We start from the raw sequence: 21,459 nt of genomic DNA, 5'->3' as shown, positions 1-21,459 counted from the left end.
ATTAGTTCTTATTTATTGTTAACCAACTTGGGGCATTTTTAAAATGGAAAAGCAGAATATGCACGTAACAAGGAAACAACACAATGAGATACTCCCATAACAGCATGGCTGCCTTTCAGGAATGCCTCTGGATCCTCTGCAACAAATGGACAACAGGTGCACTAACCCTAACCCAGTTGCCTGGAAATGCCTTTCATTTAATGAATCAAAAAGTATCTGTGTGCAAACATGCCCTTTCTCCAACCCAGCAGACATGACAAAGCACTCCAACTGTGTGCACACCAAAAGCAGATGGAGAGCATGAATCGGAAGCACACACAACATGCAGATTTTTCCCAGCAACACGAGCCTCACGCATGCCCAGCTGAACCCAGTTTGCGCTGGGCAGGCTCTGCACTCTCTCCCAAGAAGGACACATTCATGGTGCTCTGGCAGGCTCTCCAAGGGAAAGGGTTACACGTAGCAAGCAGCAGAAAAGGGGAATCCTTACCAAATGCAAGGCCCAGGATCACCATGCTCAGTTCAATGGCCAGAAGGAAGAAGCGTGTGATTTCCCATAGAATCTAGAGAGGAAGACAACACAGGTCAGGGAGAGAAGGTCAAGAGGCAGAATGGAAAGGCCCTGGAGAACAGCTGCAACAGGGACCAATCAGTTTCTCCTTAGAACATCCCATGAAGACAGAAAATCCCACTTGTGCACCAGACTTAGAAAGTTTGCTGTATTTAGTAAACAAAGCTAAACAATGTGCCCTATGTTAAGTTTTTTTCTGAAACATTTGTGGGGGAGACCTTAAAGCACACTTCAGCTGCAATCCCATGACCTCCAGAGACGGTTGTGCCCTCTCAGGCCCAGCCATCCATGGGTGAAGCTTATGCGATCCCCACAGTCTGGCACAGCTGGCTGCAGCACCTGCCAGCAGCTATTGAGAAGAGTGGCTTGACATGTGACGCCAGCAAGGATGGATGCTTGCCATGGAGCCAATGCGGTGGACAGAATGCTGGACTAGGGACCAGGAGAGCTGGGTTCTAGTCCTCACTCGCCCATGAAGCTCACTGGGTGATTGAGAGCTGGCCGTACTCTCAGCCCAACCTACCTTACAGGGTGGTTGTTGTGAGGATGAAACAGAGCTATGTCAGCCGCCTTGGGTTCCTTGCAAGAGGAAAAAGGGCAGGATAGAAATGCCATGTAATGGTAATGATGGTTAACAAACCAACCACAACTCATATACGCTAGGTCACTGCATGGGTTGTCATTATGTGCAAATTGTGTATACAGCACTCTGCATAACACCTTCCCTTTCTTAGGAGAAGCAGAAACAGCCCCACAATTCAACTGCTCTAGGTAAGAAAAATGAGTATTTTCTTGGTACAAGTTGGTGTCCCACAAGTTGGTGTCCACCAGCAGGGTTGGACTTTAGCTGTCAGCAACCCCAGACCTGATGGTCAATGGCAGCGCCCGTTGTAGACAACGGGGGTTGTAGCCCCACACAACTAGAAAGCAGCTGACTGGGGAAGGCTGCCTTGGGGAAAGTTTAGGCTGGAAGTTTTTTTTCAGCAGGAGCACAGGACACAGTCCTGGCCATACCACAGAAAACCCGACAAAACGCTAGCCAAAGAGAACTAGGCAGAAGTCGGTGCTGTCTGTCCCTTACTGGAGTAAATTCAGTCAGTGGAAACACAATGCACTCATTTTTCTCCATTCTTTGAGACTGAAAACGAATTTACATACACCCAAGATGCATGCATAACAACCAGCAGGGCTATTCCCTGTTATTCTGAGAAGTAGGAAGGACCAAGTTGCAGGATGGCAGTATCAGCATCTTTCAGGGACTGTTCACTTACCACTTGCATGTGTAATATTTAGACATGGGAGTCTCTTGCTGTCAGGCTATTCCAGCCATTAGAAGAAATCTTGCCTGCCTGGCTAGTACAGCAGTGGAACCTCTAACCAAAATGCAATCCCATTCTTCTCTTGTGTCAAGCACAACCACTTAATGGGACAAAGTTTGCCCCTGATATTCCTTCCTCTAAGCCAGGGTGGGGCAACTTGTGGCCCTCCAGATGTTTTGGCCTATAACTTACATCAGCTCTAGCCAGCACAGCCGATGGTATGAGACAATGGCAGTTGTGGCACTCCAGATGTTTTGGTGCCCAAGTTATGTGTCCCACCCCGTTTGTGTGAGCAAAAGATATCCACAAGCTGCATTAACAGTCAATCCTTACATGGAATTCTAGGAAGTCGGTTTCCTTAGTTCCCATTTCCCTCCCGGATTTCTGTTCAGGCAGATCCTGACTTCCTCTTATCAGTGCCTGCTCTCATGCTTGCATTCCAGCCCAGCGTTCCTCAAACATCCTGTTCCTGCTTTTTTCCTACCCAGAGCTGAAACGACCTTGGCTTGAAGAACTGTGTATTGCACCCACTTGCCTGCCCAGAATGTGCTAACACCGACTGCTTGAAACAGCTCATCTCAAGTGCTTTGCTCAGTTCCAAGGCCTAGACCCCCATAGGCACCAATCCCATCCCGTCTCTTTTCCCTCTTGCACAGTTCTTGTAAGAATAATCTCCAGGCATTAGCCCTCAGTTACTTGTCAACAGCATACACTCTTCTCAGCATCAAAAGAGTTATTGTTATGCTGAGTGGCTCTGCTGATCTTTCTTCCCAATGAAGAGTCCTCTTGTTACCAGTGACCCTGAGGTTGCATTCATAAAGGCACAGGTAATTTAATATGGCACACAAAAGGAACTGCAAAGCTGAACATATCCAGGTAGGATTGGAATCCAGAGGAGTGGCAGACTTAGCTAAACAAAATGCTTGAGCTGGGCTGTGCTGAGAATCGGTACTGAAACACAACCAAGCACTGTATGGGGAGGGTATATTTGGTTTAAGGTAGGCAAAAATATTTGGGATTCTTGCAGTAGCAAGACCAAAGGTGGCCAGACTTGGGCTTGCAGGATCCAGTTTGCTTTTTTTTACTAGTTAAACCACAAAGTCTACTAGAACCGTGAAGAGGCAAATACAAAATCCTAGCTAGGGGGATGATTTAGGGCCAAAGTGTCCCTGAACACATGCTAAGTCCAGGAATCATTTTTAGTACCAGAACAAGCTCACAGCCCTGCCTCCACAAAACTTTCCCCAAGTTTTCTTCATTGACATTTCCTAGCTTGGGAGATGCAGCAGGATGAATCCCTTTTTGTGGTAGAATCAAAAAGCATTGCTGGTTTGTTGCAAATCAACCAGAGCTCTAACCGATAGATCCTAATGTGCCTTCCGCCCACTCCCAAATAGGGTCAATAAGGCAGCAAACTGTGTAATAACCTTGGGAAACAATAAAGGCATTATCAAAGATGAGGATGAAGCAGAACTCAAATAGAAGTTTAGCACTGCCACCAGAAAAGTTGCAGAATGGACTAAACCCATCTTCACTGAGGGGGGTCAAAGCTGAACTCACCTTGTCAGTAACTGTAGCAGCAGTAGAAGCACTGACTGTCATGGAGACAACGGCCCGAGCGATCCCAACCACAGCAACCACAAACACCTAGAAGATGATAGCAAGGCATCAAGGAAGTGTGCTGCATAACTGTGGGCTTATAAATGGTTTGGGATGTTTGTTAAGAGCTAAGGCAAGAGTGGATACTTGGAGGGATTTAGGAACGGGGGAACCAACCACAAGGAAAAAGCACTGCAAAGGTATTTTGTATACTTCTTCCACTCAAGGTCTTACATTCTTACATTCAAGGAGTGCCACAGGGCTCTATTTTGTCCCCCATGCTTTTCAGCATCTGCATGAAACTGCTGGGAGAGGTCATCCGAGGGTGTGGGCTGAGATGTCACCAGTATGCTGATGACACTCAGCTCTACCTTTCTTTTTCATCGGATGCATGTGGCAGTGGATGTTCTGAATCAGGGTCTGGCCTCAATAATAGATTGGATGAGGGCCAATAAACTGAAACTCAGTCCAGATAAGATGGCAATATTATTGGTGGAAGGATCATCTGTTCAGATGGGAGATTTCTTGACTATCCTGGATGGGGTCACTCTCCCCCGAAGGACGTAGTTCACAGCTTGGGGGTGCTCCTAGACCCTGAATTATTCCTGGAATTCCAGGTGGATTTGGTGGCCAGGAATGCCTTTTATCAGCTGTGGCCGTATCTCAACAGACAGGACCTAGCAACTGTTATCCATGCACTGGTAACTTTGCGCCTAGACTATTCCAATGTGCTTTATATGGCGCTCCTCCTGAAGATGGGCCAGAGACTTCAAATGGTCCAGAACAGGGCAGCTAGACTGCTAATGATTGGCAGATATGATAATATAAAGCCCACTACCATCTTCATTGGTTACCATTTGTCTGGGTCCTTAGATCTACATCTGACAACCTTCTGAGGAAGCCCCCTCCTCAGGACATAAGGAGGGTGGCGACAAGAAGGGCCTTTTCGGGAGTGGCACCATGACTATGGAACGAGCTCCCCAGAGGGGCTTGCCTGGTGCCGTCTTTGCATTCTTTTTGGCACCAGGTGAAGACCTTTTCATTCTGTCATTACTTTAACTGTTAAGCTGGTTTTTAGTGCTATTTTAACAGAAGGGGATATGTCTTTTATGCAATCTGGCGTTCTGGTGGGTGCACTTTTATAGCTGTTTTATTGTCATTTTAATGTTTGAGGTGTTTTTATTGTATATACTGTCTGGATGGGTCGGACACAACTTTGCAACTAACAGCAACAACAACAACACGGTTTCACTGTTGCAACCCACCCAGGGAGCCATGTGGCTAGTGAAGCAGGTTAGAAATTTAATAAATAACTAAATAAATAAAAGTCTACAGAAATTATACAAAAACTAAAAATGATCAAGGCTTTAAAGAAGAAGATACATTATCTCTCTCTCGCTCTAGTTCTAGCATCCTCATCACTTCATATTCTACTGGTGCCTGCCTATATTTTAAATGGCACATGAAAAATTTAAAAATACAGACAGGCAGCACCACAGGATATCAGTTATGAAGCTTCAGATCTGGGACAACCTCCACAATTCATTTTTTGAAGGAGACAAGAAAAAAGGCAGGAAATAATTTCCAATGTCTCTGAAAGATAATGTCTTAAGAGCAAAATCGTTGGCGTGAACACATTTGGAATACTTCCTAGGATCTCCTGTCAGAGCTGGAAGAGATTCAAAGGGCAACCAAAACAACCAAATACCAGCTGAAGCAGAGTAGTCTGTGAACACTCCTTGACTTCAGGATATTTTGCATTTCAATAATTGCCTTGTAATGATTCATGCAGACTTTTTTTCTGGCATTAGTTACAAACAGTAGCCTATATGATATGCAGTTCTGTAGTTCTACTACTCAAGGGAAAATCTTGTACTGGCCCCGGGGTTTGTACCACCAGGGAAAGAAAATCAGTAGCAGGGTTTGTACCACCAGGGAAAGAAAATAAGCCACATGGACCTGATTTACTGTAATTGTTGGATGTGATTTGTTATACCATCTGAACTCAGTAAGGGAGAGGGGTGAGATTGTCAATGTACAACGAGCATGTGCAGGGCAGGAAAATAAGCTATGCTTTCCTGACCATTTCATGTGAATTTGGTCAGTATCTTGAACATCTAAGCTTTTAGTCCCCTTCAAGGTATGAAAATTGGCCTGTTCAGGGGTAAGCAGTGTTCAAAATCTGAGGCGTGTAGGGTAGAAGTTTGAAGCAGAGAGCTGATGGGCACCATCTGCCCTACAAAACTTTCTCTACTCCTCCCTGGTGAAAGAGCAAATTACGAAAAAAAAAACTACAATGGAAGGACATTTGACCTTTGTCTGAAGTGTACAGCACTTTCATTTACAACAGATACTCAGACAAGGAATATTCAGTTTCCCTTTCCCAGAGGTCACATTTATCCTAATCTGCTCTGTGAACAAAGAATCTTTTTTCTAAGTAGATGCAGCCTCTTCCTAGCAGGTCTGCTTATGATTGACAGGTGCTGTCAGGAGACAGCGCTAAAAGGCCAGGTTTTCAGCTACTACACCTAACAATGAAAAGCCAAGATTTTAGCAAGACCAACAAAACATTAGCACCTTCTTGCAGATACCTTCTTTGCATGTCAAAACATAAATGAAGGTTGTTGAGTTGTGTGTACACATTCTGCGGTGCACCACCCTCCCAGTACTGTTCTCCCTCTACATCCTGTTTTCCTCTCTACCACTGGTGCAAACTGTAGATCTATTTTACTGAGACAGTATTAATGTAGAAAGTGCCTTAAATATTATGCCAGGATAAAAAGTCTGACTGAGGGCATCACGTAATTCCTTCAAGGTACCCATGGGGGCTGCTAGGCAGCCACAGGTGCCACTGGGGTGGGAGGGCGGCCAGCCCCAACAGTCATCAAATGTAAAGAGACACACATGCCTCACCCTAAGACATTAAACCCTTTGCTGCTGTAGCTCTGGAGTGCCTCCTGATTTCTAATTGTTCTCAGAATTTTAGAACAACAGCAACATAACTTAGAAGGTCAGTATGCTGCAATTTGGCATTTGAAACTCAGACCCTACCTCTGCCTCGTACTCAGTTTGTTGGCCAAGCTACTTGTCTCTGAGTTTCATCAGTCTGATTCCTGTGAAGTAGGTGTTTTGTGACTGGCCCAGCATGCCAGCCATTTTAAGAGGGTGTCCACAACATTTGTCAAAAAGAAGTTGAAGATCCCTAATGTAAAATGCATTTTTCCGCTACTAAACCAGATTTCACTTTGCATGAGAAAGTAATTTGTTTCTGTAGTTTTAAACAAGAGTAGAAGACAGCAGCAAAATACTCGGTCGATTGCCGAAGAACCCTTTTCCTCAAGTCTCTTTCTCTTTCATCTACACTTTCCTGAAGTTTCTGTTTCTCAGTCCTTTGCTAACTCAGACCTTCAGCTGGACACCCATCCCAAACTCATCTTTCCTTCTGAATTCTTCCCAATCCTCAGAATGTCCTACCAAATCACTCCTTTCCCTAAGGTTTGACTGAAGTGTAATCTTCAAACAAACTGGTCATTTTCCCCACCCAAAGATACTCTGGCCTCTGAATGTTTTTACAGCCAATGATATAGTCAGATGTTTTGCTATCAGAGTATAATGGAATAAAGATGTTTTAGAATAAGAAAACAGATAGGAAGATTGGGAGGTAATTAGGCAGCAAGACAGATAAGCCAAGCAGGAGATATTGAATCTGTTCCATCCATTTTAGAACAAATCCCAATCTGGAGCCAAATGCTATCCTTTATTTCATAAGTGTGAATTTAACCATATGTGACTTTTTTGTATGCCAGAGATTCCTCAAGTGTGGCCTCTTGGTCCCTGAGAACATGCAAAAGGAGCCTGGCAGAGGAAAGCAAGCTGGCAAGAAGGGGCAAGCCAGGAGAAACTTGTAACTCAGTCTTTTCTGAGTGCCGATGGTGTTCTTTCAGCTACACCCATGATAGGCAGGGATGAAGGATGGCTGCTGCTTGAAATGGCACTCGGCCACACTGGGCCACATCAGGAAAGAAATTACTGCTGCCAGATGAACTCCCTCTTCAAAGTGCATGCTACAGTTCTCATGTCATCTAAGACCTAGACATAACATGTCCTCCACTTATTGCACACTGCCTCTACAGGCCAAGGAACCATTTGTGATTGGCTGATCCACTTGGAAGACCTACCAAGTATGGAATTCTGCCCAACTCAGATTGCCAAGTGGCTTATTATAAAAGGTTATGGTTCACTTCCAGGCTAATTTTCTTATTGGCTGAGAGCTCTCTTCATCCAGACAACCTTCTGTGCAAACATAATGCTGTCTATTCATTAATCTTCCCCTTGAGCAATGACAATGGACTTTCCAAAACACCAGACGTGTCGTACTTCATATTTGGGAACATCCTGCTATATTCTATTCATATTGATATAGTTATATATACATGTATCATTACACAGATACAGAGGAGGGTACAACCACCTGAACCATATTAAAAAAACTCTTTTAAAAAATAGAAAAATGTATGGTTGTAGCCAAGCTTCCATCCCTGGTGCTTCCTGCTGCACTCTGCATACCATCCGCTTGACCCGATCTCAGCCACTCCCTACTAGAAATCATGGCAGATTACCATTCATCACTCAAGGCTGTTACTGCTGCTATGATTCTTTCTTTTCCTCAAGGCAATTCTATTTTCTATTTTCTGGAGAAGATGCACTTTTGCTTATGGAGGAAGTGAAAAGCAACAACATGTGAAAATTTGAAGAGACCACAGCCACTACTTCCCTTCCTTCCCACAGCATTGAAAATGCAAAAACTTGGGCGGGGGAGGTGATCCTCCACTAAGAGAGATAATCAGCGGGTTTTGTTAAGCTTCCTCAACAAAATATACCCCCCCACCACCCTGTCACTAGCATCTCTCTAAATTCCTTGCAACTCTCACCCAGAAATGGCTTGGGGTTTAAAAATATATTTTATTATAAGCATATTAAATCTACGCAAATAATATTTCACTTTTTTTCTTTTACATTTTTTCTGGCATGACCAAACCTCTTATAGATCCTCCTCTAAAACCTTTCCTTGAATGGTTTTTGTCTAACTGTGCTTGGAAGTCATTTCTGTGGGCAGCCAATAAAATGGGAGCTGGAATTTCACACAGCAGGGAAGTCTGTCTGGGCTAACCAGCTAGAGAGGCAGGAACACACAGAGGAATATGGAGGCAGCAGAAACAAAAGCAGCAGTTACACCTATCTTCACTCTGGGGAGAGGCTTAAGGTGGAATTCTGTGCAACTCTAGGCAGCAGACAGGGCTACAACTCCCAGCATGACCCAGTCAGCAAAGATACTGAAGTTCTGTAAGTGAGGGGTACCCCAGAGGGTCGGGTCTTGCAGAAAGAGAACAAGCCAAGCCAGGATATATGTTCCTATTTTCTCCACAGGATCTTCAACGATAAGCACCAAACTAGATTTGAAGTCCTGGAGAGAGCCAAGGACAAGCAAACTGGTGCTTGGATCATCTGCCTGATAAGTCACTGCACACATCAAAACCACTCCATGTTGAAAAGGTGAAAGAGTCATCATAGGGCAGCCTCCCCCCGTGAAAACTGTGCTCTTCTTTTATGCTTTGCCCAAGTTTCCCAGGTCTGAAAAGACATGGAGGCAGCACGAGGATGACACAGCATGTCAGTGATCTGATTACAGCAGCATATTGGATGCTCTGTAAAAAGTGGGTGAACAAAGAGGGCAATCCAGAGTAAAGAAATACCTCAAGTAGAAGCCCCCTCTCTGGTTTATCCGTTTGTCCTAAGTTGTCACCAACTCCTGAGCCATTAAGTCCCTTATCTGAAACGAAGCAAGACCATGCCCACCTGGGTTGTATTACAACAGGGACTTGTACTCACCAGTATGTAGAAAGTAGTGAAGATGGGACTGGAGGTGGCATGGATTTTGGCTCTGGCAGAAGGCAGCTTCCAGAGCAGAAACGCAAAGAAAAGCACATTGGGGACCAACAGCAGAAGGTCCCAATAACGGACCCTAGAAACAAGATAGAACATCTGCATTAAAAATCTTTCTATCTCCAACCATACAGAAAATCAGAATTCTTGCTCTGAAGAAAAGACTGAAACATGACAGCATCTCACCGGGATGTCCCGATGTCTTCATACAATAACAACAAGCACTTGTGTGGTTTGGTGATGTTGCTGCCATTAAAAACTTGTGCTGTGGTCAGGGGAGCAGATGTCACATTGTCCAATGTAGTCACTAGTGTAGTGGCAGGTGGGTAGGTGACGTTGTCATAGCTTGAGAAGGAGAGAGACATCCTGCCACAGTTCTGTGAAGGAAGAGGGAGAAAGAAGACCAATATATTCAGGCAATTGATACTTAAAAAGAGAGCCAATTGTACTTCAGGCAACTGCATGATGCTAGTATTGCTCTGGCTTCCTGGAAACTAATGAAGAACTTTATAACAACCCATTGTGTTCATGCTCCTGTAAGCAAATCAACCTGACAGTCTGGGCTGGGGTGGGGAACTGATGGCCCTCTAAGTGCTGTCATACTACCATATCCATCAGCCCTAGCCAGCAGAGCCAAGAGTGTGGGAAGATAGGAGTTGTAGGCCAAGAACCCTGGGTAGCCATACATTCTTATTTCTGGTCTAGGCAATCTTCTAGAGTCAGCTTTGTCCTTAAGACACCCATATGAGTGGCAGTAATGATTTGCACTGCCCCCTTCCTCCCCCCACAGCTACGATCACAAGACCTGCATTAGCTGGTTGAAGCTACTACTGGAGGTCAGGAGCCTTGTACCTGTACATTCAAGCTCTCATAGCTTCTAAGATGGACTACTGTAATGCATTTTGTGTAGTGCTCCCCTTGAAGAATATCTGGAAATTCCAGCGACTGCAGAAAGCTTCCCCTCCCCTTTATTAAATATTTTAGTTTGATTGACAACTTTCCCTGCTCCTATTTCAGTGCTAGTATGCAGTGCTGAATGCTTATAAAATGCAAAAGGGAAAAGTTTATCAGAGTTCTCAGTGAAAATGTGTCCAAATTTTTTCATATATATCCAATGCTCATGTCTAAATATATATATACATGATATGCTCCCACAACAAAGCATTTTAATATTATTCTACTAATCAATGCCATATGGAGTTTTATCTTTCTAGGCTCCAAAAATTAGATGCTTGGGCATTGAGAATGTTCTATAACGCTACCAACACATATATTTGCCCATGTAAAGCCTTCAGTATCAGAAAATGGCCAGGACTAGCAGTATTGCTGGAAATGCCTGCATTCTCCCCATCTCTTGCCAAAATGAAGTCAACACCAGACAGTTCGGAAGCATGTGTTCCAGATTTGCTTCAAAGCTGTGCACATCTCCAGCAATGTCTGTGTGTGTGCAGTTCCCACTTTTGCTGGCTTTGGAGAAGAAACATCCATTTCTTTCCATCGCTGTAATGTTGTATACATTTTAGAATGCAAAAAAGAACAGACACATTAGAGAAAAAGACACACCCCAATGCATGAATTTCTATACACTTTGTTTAGAACAATGCAAACTTGTGCTGGAACAAACTTGAATGCAAAAACTGAATTATCATAGTAAGAACAAGATGCACCCACCTCTTTGTTTGGTGAGGAAGGTCTGCTTCAAGTCCATAATTTTCTCCCATTAAAATCTGCAGCAGTGTGCAGCAGGGGAGCCTTTGTCATTTTCTTCAGCCCTAACCTCAAATAAAGGAAAAACCCCTTCCTGTAATTTTCAAGCTCCCAAGTGCAAGGCCTTTTGTGGCCTAACCTTGAGGCAGAAGAGGTGACAGTCAGCATCTTAGTGACGCTGTGGACCAAATCTAGCCCACTGAACGGGTGTTTCCTGGTTCTCCAGGCAGGCAATCCAGACGTGACAGAGGGGCATGGAAGCAGTGGCATCTGTGCCAAGAAGGCATGGCAGCAGGCCATATATTGAGGTGGGTGAGGCAAGAGTTCGGAAATTGGCCTTCCACTTTCAGTACAAAAGAACGAGCTCAAATAAGATGAGGCAACTAATCTACAGGTGTAACATATAACAGCCACAAGTTTCAGGTTGCTTTTTCCATGAGGGAAGGTTATCCCAGATGTAAACCAATGACAAACAAAATTAAAGTTTAAATAATACTTAAGTAATTATTCAAAAGAGTGTTCTGTCACTTTATGATACATACTATTAATACAATATAAATTATAAATCTTAAAAATGCATTGTTAGTATTCTTATACATTGCTAACCAATGAAAATGAACGAGTTTTAAAGCTCCAGTAAAATGCTTTAAAAAAAAAATCTCATAGTCTTCCTTAAGTAACAATGTTCAGCAACAATGCTATTTTACTTACTACTGCAATTATATGTAATTATAAGCAACCTCTTATTAAATATGAAAGAAAAGATAAGGTTGCCATGTAAAATGCTTGTAATAAGTAACCTAATCAATGGCAAGTCACTACTTTTCTGAGAGTTAAGAATACCCTATCCATATATTGAATTCTGTTATATGCTCCCACACTGAGAATTTTAATAATATCATGCTACTAATCAATGGTACGTGAAATTCTGTGTCCATTGCAGACACAGCCAGTTGGCAAAAGATACTGAACATAGAGCCGCTTGTAAAATGACATTTTTGCTACCAGAGCAAGGGCTGAGCTCAGTGGTTGAGCACATGCTTTGCATCCAGAAGGCCAATCCCTAGAACCTCCGGGCAGAGTTGGAAAATTCTCCTGTCTGAACCCCTGAAGAGCTGCTGTCTGCAACCGATCCAATGGCTTCCAGATGTGTTGGGCTACATTATTCCTAGCCAGCAATGTCTGTGCTGCCTGGGGATGATGAAAGTTGTTGGACAGAACTTGAGGACACCAGACTGAGGAGAACAATAGTGACCTCCGTGGACCAATCTGAATGTAAACAGCTCAGCATAATAATGTTAGTTATGAATAAGCACTGCACTACACTGCACTCCAATCCTTGACATGCTGCGACTAACCAGAAACCTTCAGTTAGCCATATATCTGAATAGGAAAACAATGGTCATGTGAAGTCAGGATGACTTAAGATCCTGACTTGTTCAGAAACATAGCTTCCTGTTACATGTAAACCAGGAAACCAGATATAATTGGAGACTTCTTGGCTTATAAGGGTGTGCCAAGAAGACAGGATAGAAAGGACCAGTCACAAGAGAGCACACAAGTGGAAGATGTATGCATATCTGGAGTTATTTACCCCAGACACATACATTTGAACTGGGCCAATTCAAGGCAGCTGCTTGTACCCATATGATGGGGAAGTAAGTGTGGCAAAAACATCAGGGCTTGAGCAGCTACAGTAGGGGAAGTATACAGGATTGCAGGCTGAATGTATGCCAGGAAGCTATACCCAGCTATGCCACTCTCTTTACACCTCGCTCCTTTACACAAAGAAAATTAGCCTTGTTATCACACTTCACACTGCAGTCTTTCTTGAAATAAAACAGAACTATAGCAGTCTTCAAGCACTGTTGTCATGATCACCTACTTAGGATTAAACTATACATGTAACTTCACATACACACTTTTTAAAAAGCTAAAAGCAACTGCTCTGGTCCACAATCAGAAGCATTAGAGTAAATTTAAATGTTATAATCTAGCAATTATATACAAAGCACCTGGTAGTATTGATAAGTGCTAGAAACAGAGGTTTGTGTGTTTATTTTTTTACTGTAATTTTAATTATTTTTAAGATGCCCTGTGAAAACATGGGAAGGCCAGACATAAATTCTTAAATAGACAAGAATAACTGCTGCATTGTGGTTGTTTTGTTGTAGTATGTGAGCTTTTACATGGAGCACCATATATTTAGTCTGCAAGGTGCTTCCTGGGTGTAGCCTATTGCAGGCTGTGCTTTTACCAGCACCATCCTTCTCACTTTCCCTCCTCCCTTTCAACTTCCTTTTGAAAAACCTGAAGAATGCTATAAAACTTACTTAGTTTTATAAGACACTTAGTTTTTTATAGTGTCATGATAGCTAGTTGATCCTAATAAAAGGCATCAACTGAGTTCACACAACAGGCTATCATGAGTTGCTGTGTCATCCAAACCCAGAGTGCTTCTAGCAGAATGGCTTGCCTTGGGGCAACAAGTCACCCAGTTGTGACTTGTCCTAGGGATTGCTAAATCCACAACGGGTTGTCACAATGTCTGAACCCAGCAGACTAGGCCTGTCATAGATACTGAGAAATGGTAAGTTAGACATTTAGCAAGAGTGGGAAAAGTGTCTCACCAGTGACATCTCCAGTAACAACCAATGCCAAAAGAGCACTCTGGAGACAGCTGTCAGTGCCTTGGGGTGGGGGCATGGGACAGCAGAAATGTATGCAAGTGAAACAGTAGTCATTTTTTCTGACCTTTCTGGGTGTTGTCTGAAATATGCAATCTTGCCTGGCCAGTGTCCTGAGATGTGTCTACTGAGCTTTGACAGCAGACAACATCCACAGATATTGACCAAATGAGGCTACATGTAGGTTATTATGCCCATTCCCAACAGCTCTCAATTGATGAACTAAGTAACAAAGCATTTTTTTCTCCCCCTTTCAGGTGTTTTCCTCGAGTTTAAATATTGTCCTGCCAGCTCCCAGTGCTGTCAATCCTTTCCACACTTCTCCAAGCCTCTAGGTACTCCAGAAAGAGCACTCTGCATTCTAGAGGTTCTATATCACAGGTAAATTTTATCAAAAGCAATCTGGCAAATTTGAGCTCTTTTGTGGGTAAAGAGGAGAGGGGAAACACACAAATTCCATGGTTATATATTTCCTAGTTTAAAAAAAACTGCTGAAATTTGCCAGATAGGAGTCTTGAAAAAGACAAACTTTCTTTTCACAACTGTCCAAAGGAAGTGCTCATGAAAAGCAGGTAACATGGTAGATCTCCCCTTGAGAAACTATGGCAAAGATGGAAGACACTGAAAACTGTTATGGAAGAACTTGAAAACCAGATGATCATACCTGAAAGGTATGTATACTCAGCACATCCTTTTTAGCCAAAAACCCCTTTCAGCCCTGTGCTTTTCAACTGACAGCTCAATGGCCCTATAGGCCCATTCCAACTCTTATTCTATTTGCTTCTAGAGTGGTAGGATTAGTTTTCTATAACCACAGATGTTCTAAGGTTTTCATATTTCACCATGGTTTCCCTGGTTGTCTGGACCTAGGATTGCAATTTCACCACTGCTGGTACAGAAATTCCATAGACTCTCCTGGCAAGAGAGGCCTCAGTCTCGACTACACCCACTACCACTCCATTCCCATTGGCCAAATGATGTGTCTGTCTCCCTGTTTGCTTTTGGAAACGGAGACAGAGCAAAATTACATGGCAAGAGAAAGGAGAATCATAGCAAAACTATTTATTACCCTACACAGCTTAGAACCACAATACCTATCAGACTCTCTCTCCCAACTGTGAGCTACTTGGGCACTACTTTCATCTTCTGAGTGCTAACTCCAAAGGCAGTGTGGAAGGTGGCTATCAGGGGGAGGGCGTCCTTGGCGGCAGCCCCCATCTACAAAATAACCTCTCCATTGCAGCCCAGCTAGCGCCAAATCTGTCACCTCTTCAGTGCCAGGTTAAGAAAAGCCTCTTTTCTGAGGCTTTTAAGGACTTACTCAGCCACCCAGGGGCTCAAGAGGATTACCAAGTTGCAGAGTCCCTGTTGTCATTCTTCATACTGTTTGTCTTTATTACCTGTTTTATTACCTGTTTATATTGTTTTTATATTTCTGACATTTTATTGCATTTTTATCATTTGTGTTTATGATTGTGTAAACCTCCCAGAGATCTTTGGCTGTGGAGCAGTATAATAATAATAATAATAATAATAATAATAATAATAATAATAATACTTCTCATTTAATAAAAATGTCCATGGGGGTCTGAGCAGCTAGGAAGAGCTGTGCACATGCAGATACACTCGGTGGGCAGTGGGGGAGTAGAGAACCTTCCTCAGCACCACAGTGGACTAAGTCAGGAGTGGGCTGCTCCAGTCCCTTCCCAAGAACAGGGAAAGGGTCTTGCTCATGGGGTTGCTGCAGGGGGAATAGGGCTGCACGCTTTAGGACTCTCCTAAAAGCCAACAGATAGAGCACTATCTGATAATGCCTGCTGTAGGGAAATTCATAAAGCACCACGTCACGTGCCAAACGTAAGGGTCAGGCAAAGAGATATAAATGTAGGTGGTCTTTCAGTGTAAAGGGTGGTAAGAACATTTTAAACTGAACCTGAATATGAGCACGCAGCAAGTAAAGCTGAGGCAAAAAAAGGGGGTAATATAATTAAAATACCAGCTGCTCTTGGAATGATCAAAATGCCTAGGTTGTCCTAGAATTTTGGAAAATGTTTAGTTCTCTACACTCCTGTGTGTGGAGCAAGTCATAAAGGTAACAGAATGAAATGTCCTGGGTGAATATGGAGAAAACCTCTGTTTGGAGAACTAGAACAAATCTTTGCTTAAGATACTGCACCCTGCTCTAACTGAACAGCACTCTCCAAACAGTTGTGCACATAGAGATAGGCCTTTTATCTAAACAAGAAATTGATGCCCTGCCCTCTCACATCTCCTCCTTTTTTTAAACCAAGGACAAGCTCATGAAACTAGGCTTTTCAGCCTTGCTACAACAAGCAAGTGTTCAGTTCAGTTCACACCAGCGGTGCATTAAATTTCAAACAAGATTTTACAGGCAGGGCACTGCAGGAGGAATTAGCAAAAGCAGCATTTTTACTCACAGTCCCACATTTTGAAGACATTAACCCTGAACTGAACTCATATCTTTTAGGCCAGGCAGCGACTGTCAACTTTTAATCCTGATGGGAGATGCAGCTAATATAGGTATGAAAGGGCAGTAATAAAATATCCTCAACTAAAAAGTGTCCCGCTGTTGCTGATGTGGGTTAAGCCTTTTCTGTTAAGTACCACAGGACTGAAGCTTGAAGGACTTGATTTTTGATCCTTAATCTGTTACTAACTGTGCAATCCTCTGCATCTATTCAGAACTATGTCTCACTGTGCTAACTGTAGTGTGTTTGAAACTTCAGTCTTAAAGACCTTTGGATGTTTCACGATATGATCTTGGACTAATTAGAAAAAGAACCAAAAAGAGAGCTGCCAATTATACCCTTATGTAAATCTATGGAGAAACTACTGTTTGAGTAGTGTGTACTGTTCAGGTTACTACACCTGGTGAAGAAAAGGGTGACCAACATGCTCAAGGGGCTGGAGCAACTCCTCTAACAAAGAAAGGTAACAGGTAAAGATTTGAGGCTTTCTAACTTTGGGGGGGAAAGTGAGTAATGAAGACATGGCAGAGCATGCATGAATCTCCAGTCATCCCATGAAGCTAATTGGTGGGAGATCAGGACAAAGAAAAGAAGTGCAAAGTACAAAATCACACAATGTGGAAATGGTGGAATTTGCTACCACAGGCTGTAGGGATGGCTACCAACCAAGAAGATTAGACAAATTCACAAAAGATTCGGTTATCAATAGCTATTAGTCATGATAGGTGTATAGTATTCTTCAGTAACACAGAAGGTGTGCCTCTGTATGCCAGCTGCTGCTAAATGCAAGGAGAAGGGTAGGGTTGCTTGCTTCCTAGGCACATCTGGTTGTCCACTGTGCAAACAGAATGCTGGGCCAGACAGGCCTTAGGTCTGATCCAGCAGGTCTCTTATGATCACTTTAGAAACAATATTTAGCCATTCATTTGGGCATTAGGTGATTTTATACACATTTACTCCTAAGTTGTAGTTTAATCACTAGTACTTAACTCAAAACACAGTTTAAGTCTGGATTGGTATGCATATTCCATTGGTTATCAGTGGAATCAAACAAGCACCAACAGCATAAGCTTTGCTTGTTTTTTAATAAGATCTCCATCAAGGAAGGTGATCCCACTGTTATCTTACTGTAAGCTGGTTCACATCTTAACAAGACAAAGGAAACTGAAACCCAGCATACACAGATCAGGCATTCAACAGGCATGAGATGTACTAGGAATCCACTACAAGATGGCCTTCTTTAATTCCTTAGTTTTACTTCCTCCCAGACTGCATTTTTCCTTTCTTCACATGTGCCATGCAAATTCTTGGGCAATACTTCCCTTAAAGGATTTGACTTAATAGCCATGAATAATGAATACTTAAGGCTTGTTTATATCACACCTTGTCCCATGAAACAACACTCATGCAGTAAACAGTTTAATCATACCCACACAGCATATTGGCAGTTCTTGTAATCTTCAGTGCTGATGTCTGTCGTAAAGGAACATACCTCCTGTCACCAGGCTACTGGCACTTTGTGCTTTTAGCTGGATGCGCTATCATTTATGGGTTTGGTCCAGGGAGGGCAATACTGTGCATGCCGTACAGCCTGTCCTGAACCCTCTAAGCAAGCCATTTTCAGCAGTGGAATTATAGCAGGGTCTGAGCTGGCTGACCAGGAAGATATGACAGTGTCTTAGTGAACAGCTCAATGAAGATGCCAACCCAATGGGCACACTGCTGTGAAGAATTCAAATGCTATACTGGGGATCATAACATAAAGAACTGGAAATAAAATTATCAGTATCATAATGTCTTGAAACAAATCTATGTGCACAATCACAGTTGTGTATAGTTCTGGGCACCACACCTTTAAAAGGATATTGTAGAGCTAGAAAAGCTGCAGTCAGGCAAGCAAAATAATCGAAGGGCTTCTGGGGTAAACAAACATTATCAAAATAACGAAGTAAATCTTACACTGAATGGCCTTGGTACTGCTTACTATGGAAAGACAAACCAATGTGTAACAGCATAAAAAGGTAAGTACTTGGAGCAGAGTGTCAGTTTCATTTCTGGATCAAAGTTCTAAGGAGTCCAACATTTCCCTTTGCTCACTATTAAAAATATGGACAACCAAAGTGATCTAAGAACTGGTGCAAGTCCCTTATGACAAAGGTTATAAAACTGACCTTTTAAAAAATAAGCCAAAAAGGCCATACATCAGCAAGGTACATGGCAGAGCTGCATGGTGTAAAGAAAAGGAAGAGGAAGACTTTCTTCCCTCTCTCACATAATACTAACACCCTGTGTCATCCTTGAAGCTGATTGGTGGGAGATTCATGACAGAGAAGATGTAGTATTTCTTCATACAGCACATAATTAAGCTATGGAATTTACTTCCACAAGATGTAGTGATGGCTACCAATCTGGAGAGCTTCAAAATGGGAACAGGCCGATTAACCGAGAATAGAGCTATCAGTGATCACTAGTTCATAAACTACAGTATTGGTTAACCACCAAGGCAATAAGCCTCTGAATACCAGTTGTGGACAAACACACATGGGATGGCACTCATGTCCTGCCTGTGGGCTTCTCAGAGGCCTCTGGGGCCATTGTGGGAATAGAACATCGCTTTCCTCAGGCATATGAACAAGTGTCCAGAACAAGTGTGAGGGACACATGCAAGGAAGCCCTTCTCCCTATGGATGGCCATCAGAGGGAAAGACCATATGATGTGCCTAATTTCAGAGGCAGAGCTACTCAGTGCGTCCCCTTTCTCAATTTGTATATTTACTTAAAGTCTAAGCTGAATGCATTAATATTTACGTATGTCTTATCTTCAGGGCCCTGCTTTTAACAGCCAGTTCACTCAGATTCAGTACATGGAGAGAAACACAGCTAGTCTTTTGCCTCAGGCAGTAAACTACACTTGGGCAATCCTGTTTCAGTCTCTCAATTCACCTCTCACCCCAACACTGGCTAGAGATTCAGTATAAATCAAACTCATAATAACTGGAGAAGTCCTGCAGTGAATATAGGGAAGACAAAGGAAGTGTCCAGGAAGTATTCCTAGCCTTGAAAAAGCAAGATTTAAGTAATTAACGCCCTGACAAAGATCATAAAAATAGGAATGGATGGAGGGGAGGGTTATGGGACAGAGGCAGGAAAAACTGTGCATCTCTCAGGTATGGACAATTCCAACAATGCCAGCATTCAGCATAAGTTGAAATGAGGACTCTGTAGAGGCTCAGAAGCCAAAGGTAACCTGGCATCATGAGCCACTGCAGTGTCAGGGGCTTGAGACTTCGTACAGTTGTGAACAATACATTGCAATGATGGATTTTAACTGTGACTTATTATCACAGCTCGTCAGGGGGACTATCATCTCTCTTCTTTGATGCATCCTTCCCACATGCCTGCCACAAAAAAACTTTTTTGAAAGGTTCCTTTTTTCATAGAGACAAGCTGCTTACTGGCTACAGCTAATACTTGATTGATTTAACACCTAAAATTCCCATTTAGTAGCAAACCCACAGGAAGGCTATCATTAGAAATTGCTAAACTATGCAAACAGCCTCACAGGAGATGGGGGATTTCTAGTAGCCAACATGCTTGCCAAGCACACATTCAACACAGAGGACTTTTGTTCCAGGTCGGCAGGCCCATTCTGGAGAGTAGCGGGACCCTGGAATTAGCCATGTCACCAAACCTTCTATCTCCTGGCCCTACTTATGCGAAAAGATACACAGAGACACCATAACCAAAGAGTCCTAAGAAAAGAAACTGTCTTACAGGTCATCCTAGAATCTCCAGTCCAAAATGAGGGGGTTAGCAAAAGAAATGCAATACTCAGAAGAGGGCACAATCCTGCTGAATGGCCGGTTCTTCGGTACTTTGACAGAAGGAGCAATTAAGAGTAAATGCACGAACATCTGGTGCTCTCACCGACACCAGGTCTAGGACTGGGCAGCGGGGCGTGCGGGGGGGGAGAGCTTGGATTTAAGAATCGCGTCTCTCATGGAAGTGTGGGGATACCTAACAGAAAGGGAAATTGTTTGGTTAAGCGAGGAAAGCATCTACACGAGACAGAAACAAAACCAGTAGCGATCTTTCATTTTCCATAGCACCGGACAGAAAAGCAGAATTCACCCGTCACCGGGGCATAAAGCGGCAGCAGGTACATGGAAGAGTGCCAGGCTACCCCTCCACCCAGCCAGCCAGTATTTGGGGTCACGGGGGTGTTCTCTGGAGGTGGGGGTCGCAGAGGCTTCCTACCTTATTTTTTCCTCCCTGGCCGCAAGAGGCACTCGCTCCGCGCAGCCTCCTCGTTAGCTTGGCTCGCTGGTCGACAGGGAAGGAGGCCTCTCGCGCTGGCTCATTCCCGGGACTCCGGCCCGGCCATCCCGCAGCCACCCAGATTCTGTCCCAGGTCCAAGAAGGGGCGGGGGTTGTTTGCGCGAGTGTGGTGTGTGTGCGCGCGCGCGCGCGTGTGTAAGGGAAGCGCCGTCAACAAGCTGCCAACATGCACACACGACCCACTTCCTGGTTCTCGCTACGGCGTCTCTAGGACACGCAGCCCGCTCGGAGAGGAGCCTCTTGCCGCGGAAGGGACGCGTAGAGACGCTTCGCGGAGGAAGAAGATGAGATGAGGCAGAAGGCTTTCGGCTCACTCTTCCCGAGCGAATTGAACATCCATCCCTGAATCGGATGGTCTTCAGCCAATCGTGAGACGCCTAAATAAAGAAGCCGGACTTAAAAGCGAAACAAAAGGACCAAGGAAGCCAATGAAGACCGATAAGAGGCGGAGCCACTGGGGGAAAATACTCGTGAGTTAAAGGAGCAGGTACACGGAGTCGCTTCTGAGGAGCGCTACAGTGGCATCCACTGACAGCCAAAGGAAAGATTGCTCTTTCGCCGTGCAGCTTTGTTGTTGCTGTCATGTGCCGTCGAGTCGTCTTCGACCTGGGGCGACCCTATGAATTAAAGCCCTCCAAAATGATACATAAATCCCTACGATCTTCATTAATTCTCACGACACTGCCTTTAACAATTCCACATTCAGAACCCACATTTAGTGGTGCTCTCAGATTAGCAGGGTTAGTTCAAGGCTCACATTTCATACTTACTCGCTATGGAATTAGATATTCTTTCATAAATACACA

The 21,459-nt window shown here is 43.6% G+C and overlaps 1 protein-coding gene across 2 annotated transcripts in view; it reads right to left on the bottom strand.

Annotated features, from left to right (window-relative positions):
• TPRA1 (transmembrane protein adipocyte associated 1) overlaps nucleotides 1-21,013 on the bottom strand; it is a 39,013-nt gene extending 18,000 nt beyond the window's left edge. The window contains exons 1-5 of one of the 2 annotated variants that reach the window (XM_044451138.1): nucleotides 20,573-21,013; nucleotides 9,619-9,809; nucleotides 9,379-9,511; nucleotides 3,451-3,537; nucleotides 491-563 (exon numbers count right to left, since the gene is read on the bottom strand). In XM_044451138.1, coding sequence (XP_044307073.1) covers nucleotides 491-563; nucleotides 3,451-3,537; nucleotides 9,379-9,511; nucleotides 9,619-9,797 — 472 coding nt within the window. In that variant the 5' untranslated portion in view covers nucleotides 9,798-9,809; nucleotides 20,573-21,013. Of the gene's footprint in view, nucleotides 1-490; nucleotides 564-3,450; nucleotides 3,538-9,378; nucleotides 9,512-9,618; nucleotides 9,810-11,103; nucleotides 20,551-20,572 lie in introns of those variants that run through there. The other variant, XM_044451139.1, reaches the window with a different exon arrangement.
• Between the last annotated feature and the right edge of the window lie 446 nt (nucleotides 21,014-21,459).

Source organism: Varanus komodoensis, unplaced genomic scaffold (assembly GCF_004798865.1).
Source record: "Varanus komodoensis strain SLA01 unplaced genomic scaffold, ASM479886v1 scaffold6_2, whole genome shotgun sequence".
Classification (NCBI taxonomy): domain Eukaryota; kingdom Metazoa; phylum Chordata; class Lepidosauria; order Squamata; family Varanidae; genus Varanus; species Varanus komodoensis.
This window is presented reverse-complemented; position numbering and strand designations above follow the sequence as displayed.